Source organism: Chiloscyllium punctatum, chromosome 3 (genome assembly GCF_047496795.1).
Source record: "Chiloscyllium punctatum isolate Juve2018m chromosome 3, sChiPun1.3, whole genome shotgun sequence".
Classification (NCBI taxonomy): Eukaryota; Metazoa; Chordata; class Chondrichthyes; order Orectolobiformes; family Hemiscylliidae; genus Chiloscyllium; species Chiloscyllium punctatum.
This window is the reverse complement of record NC_092741.1, coordinates 39,457,980-39,480,898: the sequence shown is the minus strand read 5'-3', so window position 1 is coordinate 39,480,898 and position 22,919 is coordinate 39,457,980. Positions and strand designations below refer to the sequence as shown.

Here is a 22,919-nt window from a genome sequence, read left to right as displayed (position 1 = left end):
TACTCCTGTAATCACTTGCAAGTGTAGAATAAAAGGATAGATCAGATTTACGTGCAGATGGAGAGATGGTACTCGATAGAGGGTTTCAGATTATTGAGCTATTGGAAACAGTACTGGGGGAAGGTAAACATAGAGTTGCCATAGTCTGGGGCTGCTCTCTCATTGGACGGAGAGATCGCTGGTGGTAGCTTAACCTGAGGGTCACCATACCTCAGGGGAGGGGAAAGGTTGACAGTCCTTCATGGGAACCTCAGCCAGTGTGGGAATTTAACCCACGCTGTTGGTATCACAATGCATCACAAACCAGCCCTCTGGTCAAGTTATACATAAACAGAACTGGGACCAATTTCTTAGATTTGCTAATGCTATTCATCAGAGGGTCATGAGAAGTGTCAGTAGGCTGATGGCCATTTGGTGCATTAAGTCCACTCCACCATTCGATAGGATGACAACTGGATGATATATAGGATGATAGGATGATTGTGGCCTGTTCCCCATATCCCATTCACTCTCTTACCAGTCAAAGATCAGTCTAATCCATTCTTGAATACATTCAATGTCTAGCCTTCACTGTTCTCTGGTGGAATAGAAGTCCAAAAATTAGCTCTCTAAAGCCAAAGATTTCCTCTGAAATTCCTCCTCACCTCCATCTTAAAGTCCCATATTTTTGAACTGTTCCCTCAGTTCTAAAGATCCCAACAGAGGATAAAGAGTGGAGCTGGAGAAAGCACAGCAGGTCAGGTAGCATCAGAGGAGAAGGGGAATTGGCACTTCAAGTCAGAATTGTCAGCGCAGTTCCTCTGATGCTGCCTGACCTGCTGTGCTTTCTCCAACTCTACTCTTTATCCACTCTGACTCTCCAGCAGCTGCAGTCCTCACTATCTCCCTACAAGAGGGAACTTACTGTCCAGTCTTATCCTGCCAAGGTCATCAACAACTTAAATATTTTAATAGATCACCTCATATCTTTAATTCTAATTTATTTGGACCAGACCCACTGAAATTGGCTATCTGCAAGTGAACTATTTATACTTTAGCATTTCTCCTATTTTTCTCTCCTAGCCAATCTAGAATTAGCACTGTGCGTGAATTTTCTCTGACTGACATCTGAACCACTTGGCCCAGCTCATACGCAAGATCCACAGCTAGCAGACCCTCCTTTTCTGTCAAAGGTATTGCCAACAGTTCTCCTGAGTTCTGTCTCGGAACTTGAGCTATGTTGGAGAAAGGAACACGTTAGCACATATTGTCAAAGCATTTTCTTCACCCTTCAGGATAATTCACCAATGTCAGTTTAAGGGGATAACCAATAAGGAGACTGCATGAGAGGGGACTGCTAATTGATTGGCAAATGGATTCTGTCTGGAAGTGGTATTAATGGTGATTGACATGAAGCAGGCTACCTCTGACTTTTTTTTTCCTTATTCAAAGGATTTTGGCTTTGAGGAGCTGACTAGTATTTATTGCCATCACTAATCGGCCCTTGGGAAGGTGGAGCTGAGATGTCATCTTGAACAACTGCAGTCTATTTGGTGAATGTGAAAACATTTGGGGCGGGGAGTTGCAGGATACTGACCCAGTGACAGTGATAGAGCAGCAATAAACTTCCAAGTCAGGATTGGTGTGTGGCTTGGAGAGGAACTTGCAGGTGATGGTGTTCCCATGTTTTTGCTGATCTTACCCTTCTGGACAGCAATGATTTGGAATGTGCTGTCTGAGGAAACTTGGCCAATTTCTGATTGGTCAGATTGAACCTCTCTTGTTGAGTTGAAGCAGGGACAATGTGTCTATGTTCGTTTTGTCTGTAAAGGACATGGGTCCTGTGTATTAATATGTAATGTCCAGTACCACCCAAGGACACCACACAGTGCACCGACTGACAATCCTAAATTGATGCTAAGCATAATTCTTTGTACACTCAGGAATGTTGGCCAATTGCAGAATCATATCTAATGCTGGATACTATGTTTTGAGCTTTGCAAGAACATGCTAGTTGGGTATATGCTGGTAATCCCTTGCTTATTGTAAACAACAGAAGGGATATGCTGTTTGATACAATCCATTAGTCTTTCCAATATACCTGGCATCTGAAATTCAACTGAAATTCACCAGTTTTCATGTCACCTGTGGATATCTTGATCATACTCACTATATTTAAGTCGAAATCATTAGTGTACTTCCCAAACAGCAAGGGTTTCATCATTGGGCCTGTAGAACTCTGCTGGAAACAGTCATAGAAACATGCCTCTACCATCATGCACTGCTTCCTGCCTCTCAGCCAATTTTGGAGCCAATATTGCCTTGGATCCCATGGGGCTTTCTTGATCAGTCTGACAGAAGGGACCTTATCAAAAGTCATAGAGTCACACAGCACGGAAACAGACCCATCGGTCCAACATGTCCACGCCAACCAGGTATCCTAAACTGAACTAGTCCCATTTGTCCCATATTCCTTTAAACGTTTCCTATCCATGTACCTATCCAAATGATTTCCAATGTTATAATTGAACTCTGGTAGCTTCCTCTGGCAACTCATTCCATATACACAATACCCTCTGTGTGAAGAAGTAGTCCCTCAGATCCCTTTTAAATCTTTCCCCTCTCACCTTAAACCTAGTTCTGGACTCCCCACCCTATGGAAAAGGTCTTGTCTATTCACCCAATCCAGCCCCTCATGATTTTATAAACCTCTATAAGGTCACCCCTCAGCCTCTGACACACCAGGGAAAATACCCCCAGCCTCTTCAGCCTCTTCCTATCGCTCAAACCCTCCATCTTTGTATTTTTTCTGTCCCCTTCCTAATTGAACAACATCTTTCCTATAGCAGGGAGAGCCCAGACTTGTATGCAATATTCCAAAAGCAATGCCCTATATAGCCACAACATGCCTTACACTCTGACCAATGAAGGTGAATGTACAAAATGCATTCTTCACCATCCTGTCTACCTGTGATGCCACTTTCAAGAAACTATGTAGCGGCACCCTAGGTTCTTCTGTTCAACAACACTCCCCAGGACCCTACCATTAACTGTGTAAATCCTGCTCTAGTTTGCCTTACCAAACTGTAACGCCTCACATTTACCTAAATTAACTCCATCTGCCACTTTCGGCCCATTGGCCATCTGATCAAGATCTCATTGTACTTTTAGATAACTGTCTTCATTGTCCACTACACCACTAATTTTGGTGTCATCCACAAACTTACTAACCATACCTCCTGTATGCTCATCCAAATCATTGATATTAAAGTCAAATAACAGTAGTCCCAGAATCGATCCTTATAATACAGTACTGGTCACAGGCCTCCAGTCTGAACAACAACCCTCTCCTACCACCTGCTGACTTCTACCTCAAGCCAATTTTGCATTTAATTGGCTGTCTCTGCCTGGACTGCATATCCCATACTAACCAGCCTATCATGTGGAACCTTGTTGAAGGCCTTTCTAAAGGCCATGTAGACAACATCTACCGCTTTTCCTTTATCTACCTTCTTGGTAACCTCTTCAAAGAATCCATCCTTGCTAATTCCATGTACACCATGTCAAATGCATTACTTTCATTTACACACAAGGTCACTGCCTCAAACATTTGATCGAGATTTATCACACATGACCTTCCATTAACAAATCCAGGTCGACTATCCCTGATTAATCTGTATCTCTCCACCTGCAGTTATATTCTCTGCCTTAGAATTCTTTCTGGTAACTTCCCCACCCCCCGAGGTTCGACTGACTGCCAGTAATTTCCTTGCATATTCCTTTCTCCCTTTATTAAAAATACTGGGACAATGTTAACAGTTCTCCCGGTCCAACCTTCCCTCAAACTTTCCCTCCAGCTGCTCTGGCCTCCGAGGCCAATGTGTGGCAGTGACCTCTGGAACTGGAACTCAATGCTGACTCTGACTGCCACATTTAAGAGCAGCAGAGCTGTGCACCTCAGAGGGAATGTTACTCCGGTCGTCCGGCACCCCAATTGTGTCCAAACAGGGATTTGAAACATAGTGACAGAGCTCTCGATATCGACACTCCCATGCCTTCATAAACAGCTTGGGATTCCAGTCCAGCCCTGTGAATGTATCCCCATGTGAAGGCTGCTAAACCAACCAGTATCTCCCCTCTGTCTATGTTAATCCCTTCTGATGTTTCCCAGTCCTCCACCCTGAAATTTATATTCCATTGCCCTTTTACACGGTGAGAATCAATGCAAAATATTTATTGAGGGTTGAGCATACACAGATTACTTCGATCTTTCCTATTGGACTCTACTCTTTCTCCAGTAATTTTCTTGTTTGAAATAAATTTGAAAATACTCTATGCACCAACGCTTTCTCACACACATTCCCTAATATCCTCTTTCCATATTTTAAGTTCCCCCTTGCACTCTCTAAAGACCTTACCATCGCAAACCCTCAGTGTCTGCCGGAAGTTTCTCTTCTCTCCTTCATCCTAAACTTTGTGCTCTTGACATCCAGAATCCTTCAGTTTTTGTCTTTGCTGGACCATTTTTCTTCCTTGCACTCTCACCATCTCCTCCTTGAAGCTCTCCCACTGCTCCAACGCAGTTTTATCTGCAAGTGACTGTTCCCAGTGAAATTGTATCTTGGCAAAATTAGCCTTTCCACTGTTTAGGATTTTTTTATTCCCAGCCTATTCGTATCCGTATCCATAATTATCCTAAATCTGGCTGAGTTATGATCACTTTCTTCAAAACGTTCCCCTGCTGACAGACCTCCAACCTATTGCTGCAAGCGTGGAGCGGAGGATCCTGAAGGAGAACTGTTGCTGGTGTTTTTGAATCTGTAGTCTGTACTGTTTGTCCTGTTCGGGTCCGAACTCTGCTGGTTTAAAGGTGGTCCGGAGTCCGTGTGGGAAGAGTTGGTTACGGAGGCAGGCACTGAGGAAGCGAATGTGGCTGTGGTAGCGAGTTTGTTTCACGACATGGTTGAAGAGCTTCAGGGCAGAGGAAATGACCTGGGAGTTGCAGTGGGAGAGGGACTCCCTGAGATTCTTGTAGAGAGAGGAGGAAAACTTCTTCAAGGCAGGCATCCTTGCAAGAGGATTCGCAGTAGGGTTAAAATCAACGAGGTAAAAACCTACCTCCAACCTACCCAAGCTCGTTTCTGATTATTACATCGAGAACCGCCCTTTCTCTTGTTGGGCTTTCTATGGACTTGCTAAAAACATTCTCCTGGATGCAATTGAAAAATTTGGCTCACTCCCTTGCACACTAAACAATCCCAGTTTAGAACTGGTTGGTTAAAGTATCCTACTGTTACTGCCTTGCTATTCCTACACTTCTCTGATATCGAATTACATATTTCTACCTGACTGTTTGGGGGCCTGTTGTACACAGCTAACTTAGTATTTATCCCTTTGTTGTTTTTGTTAGCCTCAACTGTCCATCCATCCCTTCCCACTGCTAGACTTGATTCCTGGACCAATATTGCAAACCTGCCAAGAAACCAGAGTGTAAAGGTCAGCGCGGGCCATTGGGCATGTTTCTGTGCTAAATGGCAATGTCACTGGAAATAGTTAATAACTCTATCTGTAATTAAGGAGATAAATTCACTCACACTTACATTACATTCACTCAAGGAGGTAAATGATTCACTTACAAGGGCTTTGCATTTGTTTGACGGCCTGTTGGTATCCGTATTGAGGTATACCCGGAAAGTATCGAGGAATGATGGCTGGGACCCTGGGATATGAAAAGACAGGATACATGTGGGGTCCCCCGGCAGGAAATTCTCGGGACTGCAGAGGGAGAGGAGGCTCCAGGTCATTCAGCCCTGAGAGGAGGGGCCCAGGAGGATCCAGGTGACCGATTCCAAAGTCATTGTGAGATTCGTACCCTGTATCTTTACTGGGCAGTTCAAAACGGCCCTGACACTGTGAGAGTGAAACACTGTCAGGATTGCTGCTTACACCCGGAGAGGCATTGAGGAAAGCCTTCTCGATTTCTTGAGGGTGGTCCAGGTTTAACGAGGAGGCCGTGCTGCTTAAAGAAGCCGGAACAGAGGCACGTTTCATCTGCTCTGTGTACTCAGGTCTGCTGCATGGATCCAACCATCCACCCTGGCGCTGTTTTTTTATCATAGCTGCTAAAAACATGCTGGTGTCAGAAGATGTGCCATTTCCAAATTGTGAAGAATAATCAAGCTCATTCATCGTTGCAAAGTCCTTAAACTCAGATTCCAGAGCCTCCTTTGGCTTCCCCTCAGCTTCTGCCAGTGAGAGGTCATACTGTTGACTGTTACTAACCAGGGCTCCAGGCTGAGTCTGACAGTGATGGCGACCAGTGTCGAGCTGATCGAAAGCTGGTTTCTGCTTCTCCCCTGACATCTTACATGCAACGGTGTACGGAGCTGACATCTGGTCACAGTGACTGGCTTCAGCCATTTGTCCAGTGGGCCATTGATACCTCTCCAGCTTCTCATCAACACCACTGCCCTGTGAGGGTGAGGACTGCATCCAGCAGTGTAGATCCTCATCCACCTCCTCCGCTTGGTTCTGGGGCCCTGCCATTGCTGAAAAACAAAAATTGAACCGAAGCACAATAAGTGGAATGTGAAGACAAAGACACTTTGGTGCAGCTAGAACTTTGACTCAGACGTGCTGTTACTGGCCACACTTAGTTTCCTTTACTCCTTGTGTATACACGTGTTCAGTTCAACTGCAATCACATTATTCCTGCTATCTCTACTTCTGCCAGCTCCACAACAGCCTTCACTAACTCTAAAGCCTTCTGAGAACTCTGCCTTCCTCAGACTCTGCACCTTGCAGCTTCACTCATTTGATCCCTCCACCATTGGTGAAGGTCAGTGCTTGAGCTCTAAGTTCAACCATTCCATCCTCAAAACTCTCTTGTAAAGACACACTGCAGAACCCATCTCCTTAACAGAGCCTTCCATCACCCAGTTTACAACCTCTTTGTATAGAGTGGTATGAAATTTTATGTGATAATGCTCCAGTGAAAGATCTTTGAACATTTGACTAAGTTAGATGAGTGGAATTTATTGTTGTCAAATTTGCCTCAGAAGAATATATTAAACAGTGGGTGACATCAATATAAATATAATAGATAGAGCATTTTAAAAAGGGGCTATGAGATAGCACTGGCAGGTAAGGTTAAGGATAATGCAAAGAGATTCTACAAGTACGTTAAGAGCAAAAGAGCAATTGGAGGGAGAATAGGACCTCTTAAAGATTAACGAGGGATGTATGGAATCATAGGAGATGGGAGAGATACTGAACAAATATTTCGTGTCAGTTTTTGCAGGGGAGAAAGAAATGGAGGCTAGGGAACTTAGGGAAATAAATATTGATATCTTGAAAACAGTCCACATTACAGAAGTGCTGGAGAGCTTGAAAAAACATAATGATAGATAAATCTCAAGTGATCTTCATCAAGTGTATCCCAGGACATTATGGGAAGTTAGAGAAGAAATTGCACTGCCCCTAGTGGAGATACTTGTATCATCTACAGCCACAAGTGAGGTACCAGTGGACTGGAGGGTGGCTAATGTTGGACTGTTATTTAAGAAAGGGTGTAGGAGAAGACTGGGATCCAGAGACCTATGAGCCTGACATCAGTGGTGAGAAAGTTATTGGAAGGAATTCTGAAAGGTAGGATTTACATGCATTTGGAGAAGCAAGGACTGATTAGGGATAATCAGCATGGCTTTGTGCAAGGGAAATTGTATCTCCCAAACTTGGCTGAGTCTTTTTGAAGATGCAACCAGAACGATTGATGAGGTCAGAATGTGAACATTTTCTACATAACTTTAGTAAAGTAGACTAATTAGTAAAGTTAGATTACATGGGATTCAGGGAGAGCTTGCCAATTGGATACAAAATTGGCTTGATGATAGGAGACAGAGGGTGGTGGTGGAGGGTTGCTTTTCAGACTGGAGGTCTGTGTCCAGCAGGAATCCACTGTGGTTTGTGTTTTAACCAAATGGTTTGGATGAGAATTTAGGAGGCATGATTAGTAAGTCTGAGGATGACACCAAAATTGGTGGGGTAGTCAACAATGAGGAAGGCAAATGTAAAAGTTCCATGTTCCAAATGCAATTCGATTGGTGAAATTACTGGCATCAAGCAAAACACAATTTACTCACACACTATAGTTAAAATACAAGATAGGAGAACTTAGAATGGCATAACTCTACTGGAAAACTTAACAGAACAATTGAGACAGTAGTTAATACTAATTAACTGCTTGAATATAAGAATGTCCCATAAACACATCCAAAAACGCAAATTCAGAATCAGATTTTCTCATATGCAATGCCCAGAGTAGGAAGAGAAACCCCAGCTTCTAGCTGTAACCGAGAGAGGGGAAAAATATCTTCTGCTTCTTCAAAACTCCAGCAGCCTCTGCTGAATCTAAAAGCTTAAGAAATCCCAGAAGTCCTGATCAGTGAGAGCTGGCCACACCCATCCAGGCTGCTTCTATTGTTCCAACTTTAATAAAAACCCAAGGCCTCACAAACTGTTTACATTATTTCAGGCTGTTCTTCACCTCTTGTTCAATCTCTCTCTCTGAAAGAAACCAAGACAAAATACAACTCCTAAAGCCACAAAATCATCATAAAACAAACTGGATCCTGTGGTACCCCACTGGACACATGCATCCAGTCACAAACATATCCACCATCCTCTGCTTCCAGCCACTAAGCCAATTTTGAATGTAATTTGCCAAACTGTACTTGATCCCACGTGCCCTTAGCTTCTTAACCAGTCTGCCATGTTAAATCTTGTTAAAAGTCTTTGCGAAGTCCATGTAGATGACAAAAGCTCACTACTGTCATCTATAAACCTTGTCATCTCGAAAAAATTAAGTCAATTTTTTTTAGATATGATCTCTATCTTACAAAGCCATATATTGGTTAGTCTCAGAGCACATATTAATTCAATTGCTCAGGATTTTTTCTAATAGTTTCCCTAGCACAGATGTTAGACTCACTGGCCTATTGTATTCTGGTTTATCCCTTCTACCCTTCTTCATTAATAGTACCACATTATCTGTTCTCCAGTTCTCTGGCACCTCTCCTGAGGCCACAGAGGACTTGAAAATTAATGTCAGCGCCCCTGAAATCTCTTCCCTTGCCTCTCACAACAGCCTGGGAGTCATCTCATCTGAGCCTGGGGATTTGGCCTGGCAATTTCAAGCCTGTGAAAACCACTAATACTTCCTCTCTCTCAATGCTCATTCATTCAAGTATATCACAATCTCCCTCCCTGTTTTCAATATCTCCATCATCCTTCTCTACAGAGAATAGAAATGCAGTGTACTCATTTAAAACCATAGTTATGTCTTTCAGCTCTGCTACTTTGATTCTTAATGGGCCCTACTCTTGCTGGTCATTCTTTTGTCCCTTACATACTTACAAAGTGCCTCGGAATTTTCTCTATTTTCACCTTTTCTCATGTCCCCTCTTTGCTCTCCTAATTTCTTTTTCAAGCAACCTCCAGAACTTTCTATCTTTCTCTAGGGTATCTGCTGTTTTGAGCCTTTGGTATATATCTTAAGCTTCCTTTTTTTCTCCTTATCTAATACTGTAAATCTCTTGACATCCAGGGTTCCTTGGATTTGTTGATACCTTTCGAAATGTTTTCATCCCACAATCTCACAACTACCCCTTTGAATATCTCCTGCTGTCCTGACACAGTCCACGTTGTCAGATCTTGTCTTATGTTATTAAAATCACACACCCCTCCCCTTCATTTCTGGTTCATCTTTGCCCTGATCCAAGACTATCTGAAATCTTACTGAGTTATGGTCACTATCACCAAACTGTTCCCCCACTCCACATCTACCATTTGCCTGTTTTTTTCTCCCCCTAAAGCTAGGTCCAGCATCACCCCACATCCCGAGGCCTTTAAGAAGCTTTTCTGAAGGTTTTTTCTCTCTGCCCTTTCAAATGTCATTCCATCAATAATTTACAAAACATCCAACTTTCTTTACACATCAGGATTTGGATTGTAAGTAGGAGCATGACTGAACTTGAACAAGTTAATCAAGTTGCTGTTTACGACTGAAATTTGGACAGTAATGACAGAACAGGAAAACCAAGTTAGATTTGACTTCACCTAAAGATGAAAATTGTTCCCTGAAGCAATGTACCACGTTGTTGCTGAGTTGATGCTTTGGATAAGTTGACCTAAAGTAGCATCCATTGCTGGCACACAGATGCCCCCAACATGACCCACCAGCTTTTAATTTGGCCACGACTACATAATCTGGCTCCAGTGCCCTCTCTCTGAATGACCACTCACCTATTTTGACTCCCACTCCCACCCCCACGCCACCCCTGCTCCCCCAAACCCATGTCCCGAGAAATAAGCACCATCTATTAGAAAATAGCTTGGTACTGCACAGAGTTCAGATACAAGGAAATGACTCTGGCTCAATGAAAAGAAAACACCAACCAAACAGCCAGGGAAGTATTTGTGTAATACTGCCGCTGTTCCAACACTGAAAACTCAGCGGTCATTCTTCCTGATGAAGGGCTTTTGCCTGAAACGTTGATTTCGAAGCTCCTTGGATGCTGCCTGAACTGCTGTGCTCTTCCAGCACCACTAACCCAGAATCTGGTTTCCAGCATCTGCAGTTTTTACCTCGGTCATTCTATACGTAGCAAGCTCCCATAAATAGCAATATCATTGAGACCATTTGTTACATTAGATCTACAAAGATTTAAGGTGGGGGGGCAGAAGGTTTAGAGGAGATGTGAGGAGAAACCTTTTAACCCAGAGGCTGGTGAGAATCGGGAATTCAGTACCTGCAACGTTTTCGTAACATATATTTTTCTTTTTCTACCCTTTTTTTCTACCCCCCCCCCCCCCCCCCCCCCCCCCCCCACTATCACCTAATTGCTGTAGTGCTTATATTTTCCCCAGCACCGATGATACTATTTAGATATACACTTCTGATACTAAGGTATACACAGCTGTGGGCCAAGTACTGGAAAATGGAATTGGTATAGTTAGGTGGTTGCTTTAGACAGGCATGGATGGGATGGGCCAAATGGCCTTTCTCTGTGCTGTAGATTACTATGACACGAATAGATGGATAAGCAGTGGCTAGGTAATTGTAGATAACTCACCTGCTCATGGTGTAATGACAGTGCAAAAGCAAGAGGCACAGAGTTGATTTTGATGCCTTCAAAATCGATGGTTGGAGAATGGTAAAAGCCAACATGCACAAGGGGATTTGTGTAGATTGAATTTGGAGAGGTGGGAATAGGTAAACAGCTTCCATCTTAGTTTGCTAAATAAAAAAGTTTCCAATGGCAAAGAGGCAAGTCTTCTTTGTTTTCTTCTGGTCACACAGTGAGGGATAAGGGAGGGATAATAAGGGAGGGTCGGAGGCAAGGACAGGGAGGGGGCTTTCACACTGCACCTATTTTCTCACCACCTGTGCCTCTAATTGGCTCCAAATCTGAGAAAAAAACTCTTTTTGTTCAAGAAAGGTTTGAAGAGATAGGTGTCAAAGGCAGGTATAGGGAGTGGGGCCAGAGATCAGCCATGACCTCACTGAGGGGTGGAACAGGCTGGAGAGGCCTACTCATGGTCCTATGTTCTATTTGGAGAATTGCAGTCCTCCCCATCCCACAACCCCAAGTGGGCAGGCAAGTTGCCACGGTTTCCCAGTTGGAAACCTCTTGCCTACTGGAGAAGCAGTTGATTTAGGATTGATCAGATGAGACCCTTAAATGGCCATTAAATGACCACATAAGGGTCTTAATCATTGGCATGTTGAGAAGGCTGGTCATGGATCCTTTTTCCCAGCACTCAGTAGCAGAGGTGGCTAGAAAAGGGTGAGTTTCTCTCTGAGGCAAATTTACTCGATTTTTCCCCCTTTTCTCAAAATATCCAGGGAAGGGAAAATTCTAACTTCTATATATTCATAAAATCCAGGATCATGAATGGCTTTTTGTACCAATTTCTCAACCAGTCCTTCAATGATTTGTGTACCTTTGACCCCCAGATTTGTGTTCCAGCACCTTCTTTAGAATCGTACTCCTTATTTGATTTGTTTTTCCAGCCAAAATGTATCACTTTGCGCTTAAATCTGAATTAAATTTCTATTGTCACTCATTCCGCCAGCCTGCCTTCCTTCTCTTTAAGTTTACCACCATCCTCCTCAAGCTGCATTGCACTTCTAAATCTTGGGTCACCCACAATTTTGAAATTATGTCCGTCCCCAAAATCTACATCATTGGTATATAGACAGTAGAAACAGCAGTTTTAGCACTGAACCCCAGGAATCCTACTGTTTAATTTTAGCCAGTTTGAAAACTCTTCTGAGCCTCGTGTCTAACATTTGGCCAATTCAGATCCATGTTACTGCCATCCACTTCATTCCACGGGCTTTCACCTTGGCAGGCCTGTCACCTGGCACTTCACCAATCACCTTTTGGAAGTCCATGTAAACCACATCCATCTCAAAACCCTCAAAATACAATGTGGTTTTAACAAACTGTGCTGACTTTCCCTGAGTATCTGGTGAGATTATTCTAATCACTTCTATAACTTCCTCCATCACTGAGGTTAATCATGTAGATTCAGAGGCAGGGATTGATACCTACTGTGAAACAACATCTCTTTTACACTTACTGTTATATGATTGCATCAAATACGAGACCATAAAAGACAGGAACAGGAATAGACCATTCAGCCTCTTGAGACCGGTTCTACCCTTCAGTAGAATCACGGCTGATCTGACATTCTTCACCTCCAATTTCCAGTCTTTTCCAAGTAACCCTTGATTCCCAAAATGGCAAAAGATGTCATTCAATCATAAACATATATCGACCGATCAGTAACAGGGGACATCTTGTTTCTCAGAGGGCAATAATTGAGATTTGAGCTGTCTTGAATGATTATTTTATGAGGGATGGCCACACGGGCTAGGCAAATATGACTTGATGGGCCAAAGGGTCTGTTCTGCATTGTATGATCCTATGATTATACATCCTCTGCAGTTTAGAAGATTCAGAAATGACTGAATTGAAACATATCAGATCCTGAGGAGGTGGTCTGGGTTGACATTGAAACTATGCTTCCTCTTGTGAGTGATTTTAGATCTAGGGGTCAGAGTGAAAAAAGAAGGGTCGTCCATTTAAAATACAGACTTCGAATTACTCTTTTCTCTCAAAGGATTATGGGTCTTTGGAATTCCCTTCCTCAAAGGCCAGTGAATGCAGAACCTTTAAATATTTTGAAGATAGACACAGGTCGATTCCTGATTACGAAGGGACTGAAAGTCTAATCAGGGAGATGCAGGAAAGTGGAGTCGAGGTGAAAATCTGATCCGCCATGATTAGCTTGAAGGGCTAAATGGCCAAATCCAATGTTGAGCTTTCTGTGACAATCCAGCGACATAATGATTGTTTTTACTGAGTCTAGCTTTTTATTTCCAGATATATTCAAACTGTCACACAGAATTTGAACTCACATACGTCTGGATTAGAAACCCAGTAACATAACCATTGTCCCACAGAATGTGAGCCCTGATTGCCTTGACGAACGCAGCCCGTGTGGTTTCAAACTGTTATCTGGGAACTGCTGGCTAATGGTTAGAAGGCTCCAGTAAACAATGAACAACTGCTTTTACTTGTGTGACTATCAGCCCACAACTGAAGAATGCAGAATTGCAAGAGCCGCAACAAATTCAACTGAATGACCAGTGGGAGACCGTGTGCTGAAAATGGCGGCTATTGTGGTTTGGATCAGTGCCAGGTGAGAGTTACCGTTAATGCACTGCAGAGATAGCATCTGAGGGAGGGCTTTGGGCAGGGGCTGGGGCTGGGGTGGGAGAATGGAATACATGAACTGTAAGGGAGTGTGTGACAGTTCGTGGAAAAGGAAGTGGTCACTCTATCAGACAACAGATTATCAAACCTCATAGATGTGCAGTGCACATTTCGCCGCTGAGGAGTTCCCTTCCTATCTCCCATTGACTGAGTACCATTTTAGATTTAGATTTTATTGTCACGTGTACTGAAGTACAGGACTACAGTGAAAAGTGTATTTTCAGAGGTCGTGGGAGGTGGGGCTTTCTGAACTGCAATTTGGGTCTGCGCTTCCCAAGAAGATTCCAAATTGTCTTCACATTATCCATTTCTCACCATTGTATTCCTCAAGGCTGGAAAATGCACCAGGAAGAGTGGCAAAACAAGAGATTCTTTAAACCTTTTATGAAAGATATTGAAAGAGTGCAGCAAGACCGAGGTGACATCCAGCAGACTGATACCACCAGGCAGTAGCAGTACACAGGCAATGACTATCTCCAACAAGAGACAATCTAACACCACCCCTTGACATTCAGTGGCATTACCATCACTGAATTCCCCACTAACAATATCCTGGAGGTTACCAATGACCAAAAACTCAACAGGACTCATCAGATAACCATAGCACACAGGTTACAAGAGCAGGTCAGAAACTGGGAATTCTATGGTGAGTAACAGATCTCCTGATGTCCCAGTGCCTGTTCACCAAGGCGCAAGTTAGGAGTGTGATGGAAGGCTCTCCAATTCCCTGGACGGGTGTAGCTCCAACCATGCCTGAGAACACATCCAGGATAAAGTGGCCCACTTGTTTGCCCCCCTGAAACACCTTGACCATTCATTCATTCCCTGATACACAGTGACAGCTGTGTGTACTGTCTACAAGATGTACTGCAGTTACTCACCAAGGCTCCTCTGACAACACCTTCAAAACCCATGAATTGTTCCATCAACAAGGATAAGGGCAGCAGATAAACAGGACCACCAGAATTATAGATCCATACAGGGAGACGCTTTTTGGCCTGTCGAATTTGCACTGACAAAAATTACTCTAAACCTTCATTTGTCCCAATTTCCAGCACTTGGCCCATAGCCTTGTACACTGTGATCTTGCAAGTGCTATTCCCTCTACCTATTAAAGGTAGTCAGATTTCCTGCTTCAACTACTCTCCCTGACAGTGCATTCCCAAATCCCACCACTCTCTCTTCCTCCAATCCCTTCTAAATCCTCCTGCCTTTCACCTAAATGAAACCCCCTCTTACTGACCCTTCATTGAAGGTAATAGCTGCTTTCTATCCACTGTCTCCATGCCCTTCACAATCGTATACACCTCAAATTCCCGCCTCAGGCGACTGACTGTGTGGAGTTTGCACGTTCTCCCCGTGTCTACGTGGGTTTCCTCAGGGTGCTCCGGTTTCCTCCCACAGTCCAAAGATGTGCAGGTCAGGTGAATTGGCCATGTTAAATTGCCCATAGTGTTAGGTAAGGGGTAAATGTAGATGTAGGGGTATGGGTGGGTTACGCTTCGGCGGGGCGGTGTGGACTTGTTGGGCCGAAGGGCCTGTTTCCACACTGTAAGTAATCTAATCTAATCTAATCTAATCTAATCAATCAGGTCCCTCTTCACCTTCTCTGCTCTAAAGACAACCTGAACATTTTCAGCCTCTCTTCATAACGTTCTGGTGAATCTCCTCTGCTGTCCTTCCTACAGCAACCAGAATTACACACTGTACTCCAGCTGTGGTCATTTCAGTTCCTGACAGTCTTTGTAATGATACCAAACAAACAAATGTAGTATATACCTATTGTCACCATGGAATTAACGTCATTGTGTTGTTAATCCGAGTGCCTCTTCTTGTTAAAACTCACTATTGGTTCATATTGAATGTATGAGGAACATTTGAGAGCTCTAGGTCTGTACTAGATGGTGTTCAGAAGGATGAGGGGGGAATCTAATTGAAACTTACAGAATACTGAAAGGCCTGGACAGAGTGGACCTTGGGAAGGTGTTTTCTTTGGTCGGAGAGACTAGGACCTGAGGGCACAGCCCTAGTGTGAAGTGGACAAGTTTATTCACTTATTGGAACAATAATGGAGGATGGAGGAGCCAGTCTATGTCAGTCAGCCCCTCAATGTGCTCTGGGTCACCTTGCTGGAGGAGTAAATTAAAGAATATATTTTTAAAAGATGTGGAACTCTTAAATGATGTTCTGACAGATTTGTGTGTCTTCATACAAGAAACACAGAAAATTAACATTTTAGAACAGAAATAAGGAGAAACTTCTTCAGCCAGAGAGTGGCGAATCTATGGAATTCATTCCCACAGAAGGCTATGGAGGCCAGGTCATTGAGTATACTTAAGATGGAAATAGATAGGTTCGCAATTGTAAAGGGGATCAAGGGTTACAGGGAGAAAGTGGGAGAATGGGGTTGAGAAACCTATCAGCCATGACTGAATGGCGAAGCAGACTTGATGGGCTGAATGGTCTTATTTCTGCTCCTATGTCTTATGGTCTTGTGATTCATGAGAACGTGAGAACTAGGAGCAGGAGTAGGGCATTCAGCCTCTGTTCCCCCATTTATTACAATCATGGCTGATCTCATCTCAGCCTCAATTCCATTTTCCTGCCCACTCTCCATAACCCTTCATTAAAAATCTATCTATCCCCTCCTTAAATTTAGTCAACCTCCCAGCCTCAATCGCAGTGCGGGAGAGTGAATTCCAAAGATTCACCACTTTTTGAGAGAAGTAATTCCTCCTCATCTCTGTTTAAAACCTGCAACCCCTTATCCTAAAACTATGACTTCTTATTCTAGATTGCCTCACATGAGGAAATATCCTGTCTAAATCTACTGTGCATTCCCAGGGAGAATGTGTGTAAAATGGACATTGGTTTCAAATGTGATCAGGTCATGAAAAGGACTGAAATAAGTAAAAGGCTAATAATAGTTAGCAAATGTAGAATCTCTACAGTGTGGAAGCAGGCCATTCAACCCATCAGGTCTGCACCAACTCTCTGAGGAGCAATCTTTGTAACCCTGCATTTCCCACGGCTAATCCACATAACCTACACATCCTTGGGCATTGTGGGTAATTTAAGCATGGCCAATCCATCTAACCTACACAGCCCTGGGCACTATGGGTAACTTAAGCATGGCAAATTCACCTAACCTGCGCATTCTTTGACAGTATGGGTAACTTAAGCATGGCCAATCCACCTAACATGCACATCCTTGGGCACTATGGGTAACTTAAGCATGAGCTGAAAATGTGTTGCTGGAAAAGCGCAGCAGGTCAGGCAGCATCCAAGGAGCAGGAGAATCGAGGTTTCGGGCATCAGCCCTTCTTCATGCCCGAAACGTTGATTCTCCTGCTCCTTGGATGCTGCCTGACCTGCTGCGCTTTTCCAGCAATACATTTTCAGCTCTGATCTCCAGCATCTGAAGTCCTCACTTTCTCCTAGTAACTTAAACATGGCCAAACTACCTAACCTGCATATCCTTGGGCACTATGGGTAATTTAAGCATGGCCAATCCACCTAACCTGCACATCCTTGGGCACTATGGGTAATTTAAGCATGGCCAATCCACCTAACCTACAAGCTTTGGACTGTGGGAAGAAACCAGAGCAAACCCATGCAGACAGAGGGAGAATGCGCATACTCCTGAGGATAGAACTGAACACAGGGCCCCAGTGCTGTGAGACAGGAGCACAAGCTACTGGGCCAGTATGCCACCCTAGATCAGGAATAAGTGGGGCATTTTCAGGTGTGACTAGTGGAGTGTTACAAGGATCCGAATGGCAGCTATTTACCATCATTGTTAATGTCTAAATGTTGGGAATGTGATATATCAAAATGTGCAGTTATTACAAGTTGGGTGGCACTGTAAGCTCTAAGGATACAGAGGGACAGGAAAGGGGTACAGACAGCAAAAAATAAGGTGGAAGCTGGTTATACACACAAGGAATGCAGTGGTTCAACAAGGCAGCTCATTGCCTCCATCTTCTCAGGGATAATAAAAGCTGCCTTTGCCAATGACGCCCTCATCCCTTGAGTAAATTATAAAAAAAGTGTGGAGAAACACAAGTTTATTCATTTATTGGAACAATAGTGGAGGATGGAGGAGCTAGACGATGTCAGTCAGCCCCTCAATGTGCTCTGGGTCATCTTGCTGGAAGAATAAATTAAAGAATATATTTTTAACAGATGTGGAACTCTTAAATGATGTTCTGACAGATTTATGCATCTTCATACAAGAAACACAAGAAGTTTAACATGCAGGTAGAGCAAGCAGTTAGGTAGGCAGGCTGAAGTACGTGATGTTTTAAGACTTGCTACATTGTCTCGAAGCTCTATACAATGGGGTAAGAAATCAGATTTTCTTGCTGATTAATGAAAACTAATTTAAGTCTATTGACTGTGCATTGATTTAATTTAATTGCAATGAAAAATGTCTCCTGAACCATTTCAATCCTTCTTGTGATATGCTCTCTGTAAAAGGAGCTCAGCGGTGACATGATGAGAAACTGTGGTTTGGACTCTAATTAACCAAATGCTTTGTTAGCTCAAATGGTGTAAAAATAACCAAATATTCAAAATAGTAAACTTCAGCTGAAGTGTAGCATTGTGAACCCAAACAGATATCTGTGTGGTAACACGAATAAATACCGTTGCAGGATATCAGAAGCCCAGATGGAAGGAAAAGTCAACAGAAAAGTAATTGGCACACAGTCCACCATCATTGTCCTTGATTTGGCCAATAGCTAGCATCGAAATGTTTATAACCAGACGGGGGTTAGAGTTTGGGAATCCAGGGAGCGTGAGAGTTGGATCTAACTTGGTTAGGCAGATGGCTCAATGACACTGTGTGGTGGCTCAGTGATTAGCACTGTTGCCTCACAGCACTGGGGACCTGGGTTCAATTCACACCCTTGGGCAACTGTCTGTGTGGAGTTTGCACATTCTGTCTTTGTGGGTGTGCTCTGGTTTCCTCCCACAATCCAAAGATATACAGATAAGGTGAATTGGCCATGCTAAATTGCCCATTAGTGTTTAGGGTAGGTGCATTAGTCAGGGGTAAATATAGGGCAGGGGAATGGGTCTGGTGGGTTACTCTTTGGAGAGTTGGTGTGGACTTGTTGGGCTGAAGAGCCTATTCCCACACTATAAGGATTTGATGACACATTTTGCATTTAGACCACTCAAATCAGAGCTAGGCAATCATCAGGTTAAAATAGGTCCAGTGAGACTGCCTTAACATCAGAAACACCAGACTCAAGTCTCACTCCATAGGACTTCATTCATTATGTGACCAAACAGGTTGAGCATCAACCTGCAAATCTTTCCAACAAATGGCAATGGGAGATGATAAGGGGGGAGAGAGACTTCTGGTCAGCCAATTGAAAGAAAGGAAATGACAGCCGCTCCCTTCATTATGCATAGCTATGGACTACAACCAGTGTATAAAGCTATATGCTGTCACAGCTACTGACTCTGGGGGTGGGGAGTAACTGTGGGCTTAGTTGGCCGTAGGGTTCACACAAGGTGGCTTCAAGATCTGCATCCATAGATCATAAGACATGAGAGGAGGAGGAGGTCATTCAGCCCATTGAGTTTGTTCTGCCATTCAGTGAGATTATGGTTAATCTGAATATTCTCAACTCCACTTTCCTACCTCATTCCCTTGACACCTTTACTGATTAAAATGTTGACTATCTCAGCCGTGAATATACTTAACGACCCAGCCTCAATAGCCCTCTGCAGTAAAGAATTCCACAGATTCAGTACTATTTGAAAAAATAAATTCCTCCTCATCTCTGTCTTAAATGGGTGACTCCTTACTCTGGGATTCTCCCTGTTCCCAGATACTCCCACAAGGGGAAACATTTCTGCATTGACCTTGTCCACTTCCCTAAGAACCTTCTATGTTTCAATATGGTTGCTTCTCATTCTTCTGAACTCTATTGAGTACAGGCCCAATTTACTCAGCCTCAACCACTCCTCATAAGAAAATCTTTCTGTATTAGGATTAACCCAATCTCTGAACTACCTCCAATACCAGCCTACCTTTCTTTAAATATTGGGACCAAAACTATTCACTGTATTCTAAGTTTGGCCCAGCTGGTGTCTTGTACAGGTTCATTTTTGTATAGTTTCAGTCTTATATAGACTTCCTTATTTTCATACTTCAACCTTTTCGAAATAAAAGCATCCAAAGATGGTCAGGTAGATTGGCCATGCCAAATTGCCCACACTGAAATTGCCCAAAGCGTTAGGTGCATAGGTCAGAGGGAAATGGGTCTGGGTGGGTTACTGTTCGGAGAGTCGGTGTACACTTGTTGGGTCAAACGGCCTGTTTCCACGCTGTAGGGAATCTAACCTACCTTAATCTAATCTAATTTGTCTGTTCTATAATCCACTGACCTTGGATGCTAAACATTTTTCAATTAGAAAATGGCTGCCTGAGTGATGTTTTAAATAGCCAGATGATTTTCAGGAAGGTCAAGGGACTATCAAAGGGGCCAAGGCCACCAAGAAGCAACCCCACAATCCTGCTAGACCCGTCCAGTGCCATTTGGCTTACGTGGAAATGTAGAGGCAGAAATCAGGAGGCTGGAAAGTGAAGGAATCAAAACCAGTCCAGTTTGCAGAATGGGCAGCACTAGTCCCATTGACTCTGAAACCCGGGTTGGTTCACCTTGGTGGGGATTTTAAACAAATGGTAAACCACTTATTGCAGCTGGATAAATATGTAATGCCTTGAATAGAGGATTTGTACACAAAGCTGATAGGAGGGCTGCCCTTCACAAAGCTGGACATGAGCCATGTATACCTGGAATTGCTGTCAGATTAGAATTCCCAGAAGATGCTACAATTGATACCCATAAGGGTTTGTACCAATATGCAAGACTGCCATTTGGGGCATCAACAGCCTGTGATATTCTTCAGTGGACAATAGAGAATATTTTGCATGGTTTACTCCAGGTCGCCATTTGTCTGGATGACAAGCTAATAACAGGGAAGACCAACAAAGACCACTTAGAGAAGTTAGACATGGTCCATTGATGTTTCTCCAAGGCAAGTGTAGGTCTTAGGAGAGAAAAAGTGTGTTCCAGGCACGCTAAGTCATCTACTTGGGCTACAGAGACAACAAGACCAGGTTACATCTGTTGGAAGATAAAGTGAGGGCAAACAATGGTGCTCCGGCTCTGAAGTCCTAGGGGTGGCACTGCTGTCTCACATGCCATGGACCTGGGTTCGATTCCAGCCTCGGGCAACTGTCTGTGTGGAGTTTGCACATCCTCCCTGTGTCTGCGTGAGTTTTATCCGGGTGGCTCCGATTTCCTCCCACATTCCAAAGATGCGCAGGTTAGCTGGATTGGCCATGCTAAATTGCCCATAGTGCCCAGGGCTGCGTAGGTTAGGTGCATTAGTAATGGGAAATATAGGGTAGGGGGATGGGTCTGGGTGGGATGTTCTTTGGAGGGTCCGTATGGACTCGTTGGGCTGAATGCCCTGTTTCCACACTATAGGGACTCGATAGAAAATGTCTATACCAGAGCTTAGGCCATTCTTTGAGCTGGTGAATTGTTACAAAAGGTTCATACATATCCTGGCATCTGACACCTGCTATTGAGAAAGGGTCAGCCTTAGAAATAGTCTCATAGCCTTAGGGAAGTGAAGAAGCACTGTCATCAGCTAAGGTGTTGGCACACTCTGATCCCAAGCGAGCTGTAGTGCTGACATGCAGTGCCTCCCAGTAAGGTGCCAGGGTTGTGTTGGCTCACTGGTTGCCCAATGGAGAAGAATGCCCAATAGCATATGCTTCCTGGACTTTGGCTGGATGCAGAGTATAAATATGCGAGGTCAGGTCCTGTGATGTACAAAGTTCGGAGTGGGTGAGGTGGTCCTGAATAAGCATGTGGACCATATGAAAGCTGCTACCTCGCAAATAGGGCAGGAGCAAAACATACCCGACCCCCTCAGAACAGCCTGAAAGAATGTTGGAACCCATGCGTTTGTCCTCTCCGTCTAGCATTGAAGAAACCTCAGAATCTGAGACGGATACGGCGCATGTTGCAGAAGAGGATGAATCTCTTCTGAGATGCTTTGGACACAGGAGGCAGGCTGGCAGATATAAACAGGAGTGTTCAGAGGTTCTGTTGACTCTGAGAGCTGGCTGTGGGGGGAGGTGCTGGGTCAGTGCCATGGACCCTCCACGTGTAACCAGAGGCCAACTTGGTGACAGGATACCAGCCTCTGCGGAGTTGTTTCAGACCTAATTCCTGATTTGGGAGTCTCAGGATACAGGACAGAGATGAGTGAAGAAATTTTTCTTTAAAAGGTGGTGAAGCTGTGGAACTCTGGACCGCAGAAGGTTCTGGAGGCCAAATCACTAAAGATATTTAATGAAGAGATTGATGAACTTTTAGATTTGAAATGTAGTAAGGCATATGGAGAGAAAACAGGAATATGGCTTTGAGGTAGAGGATCAGCTGTGATCTTTTTGAATGGCAGAGCAAGCTTGAAGGGCCAGCTGGCCTACTCCTGTTCTCTATGACTCATTAAGCAACTATCTGACATCGTTACACTCCCCAACTCATTACTTAGAATGCCCCTGAGACAATCGTTCCTAACCCTGAGCATCTCCCACCAGCAGGATGGGACTCATCAGAGGGGCTGGCACAGTGATACACTATCAGGAGGGAGTAGTCATGTCTCTGGATCCTGTGAAATCTCATGGCATGAGGTCAAACATAGGAATGGGAACTTCCTGCTGATTATCACCCGCAACCCGATGGCTGATGAACTAGAACTGCAATGTGTTGAATGCCAACGAAGCAACTCTAAGGGGCACAAGGACAGTCTTCAGCCAATGTGACTATATCAAGAAACAGCTGAAGGCACTGGATACTGCGAAGACTGTGGGCATCCCGGTAGTGGCATGGAACAGTTGTGCTCCAGCGTTAGCTGTGCCCCTAGCCAAGCTGTTCCAGTACAGCTACAACATTGGCATTTACCTGGCAAAGAGTAAAACTGTCCTGGTATACCATGTCCACCAAAAAGCAGGACCAATCCAAACCAGCCAATTACTGCCCCAAGTGTACTCTGATCACC

At 43.9% G+C, this 22,919-nt stretch overlaps 1 protein-coding gene across 2 annotated transcripts in view; it reads right to left on the bottom strand.

Moving 5' to 3' along the window:
* Nucleotides 1–22,919, bottom strand: part of traf3ip2a (TRAF3 interacting protein 2a) — an 88,857-nt gene that overhangs the window by 58,361 nt on the left and 7,577 nt on the right. The window contains exon 2 of one of the 2 annotated variants that reach the window (XM_072551776.1): nt 5,616–6,527. The exons of the other annotated variant lie outside the window; for it this stretch is intronic. Within the exon in view, the coding sequence (XP_072407877.1) occupies nt 5,616–6,527 (912 nt within the window). The remainder of the gene's footprint in view (nt 1–5,615; nt 6,528–22,919) is intronic. 2 annotated transcript variants of the gene reach the window in all.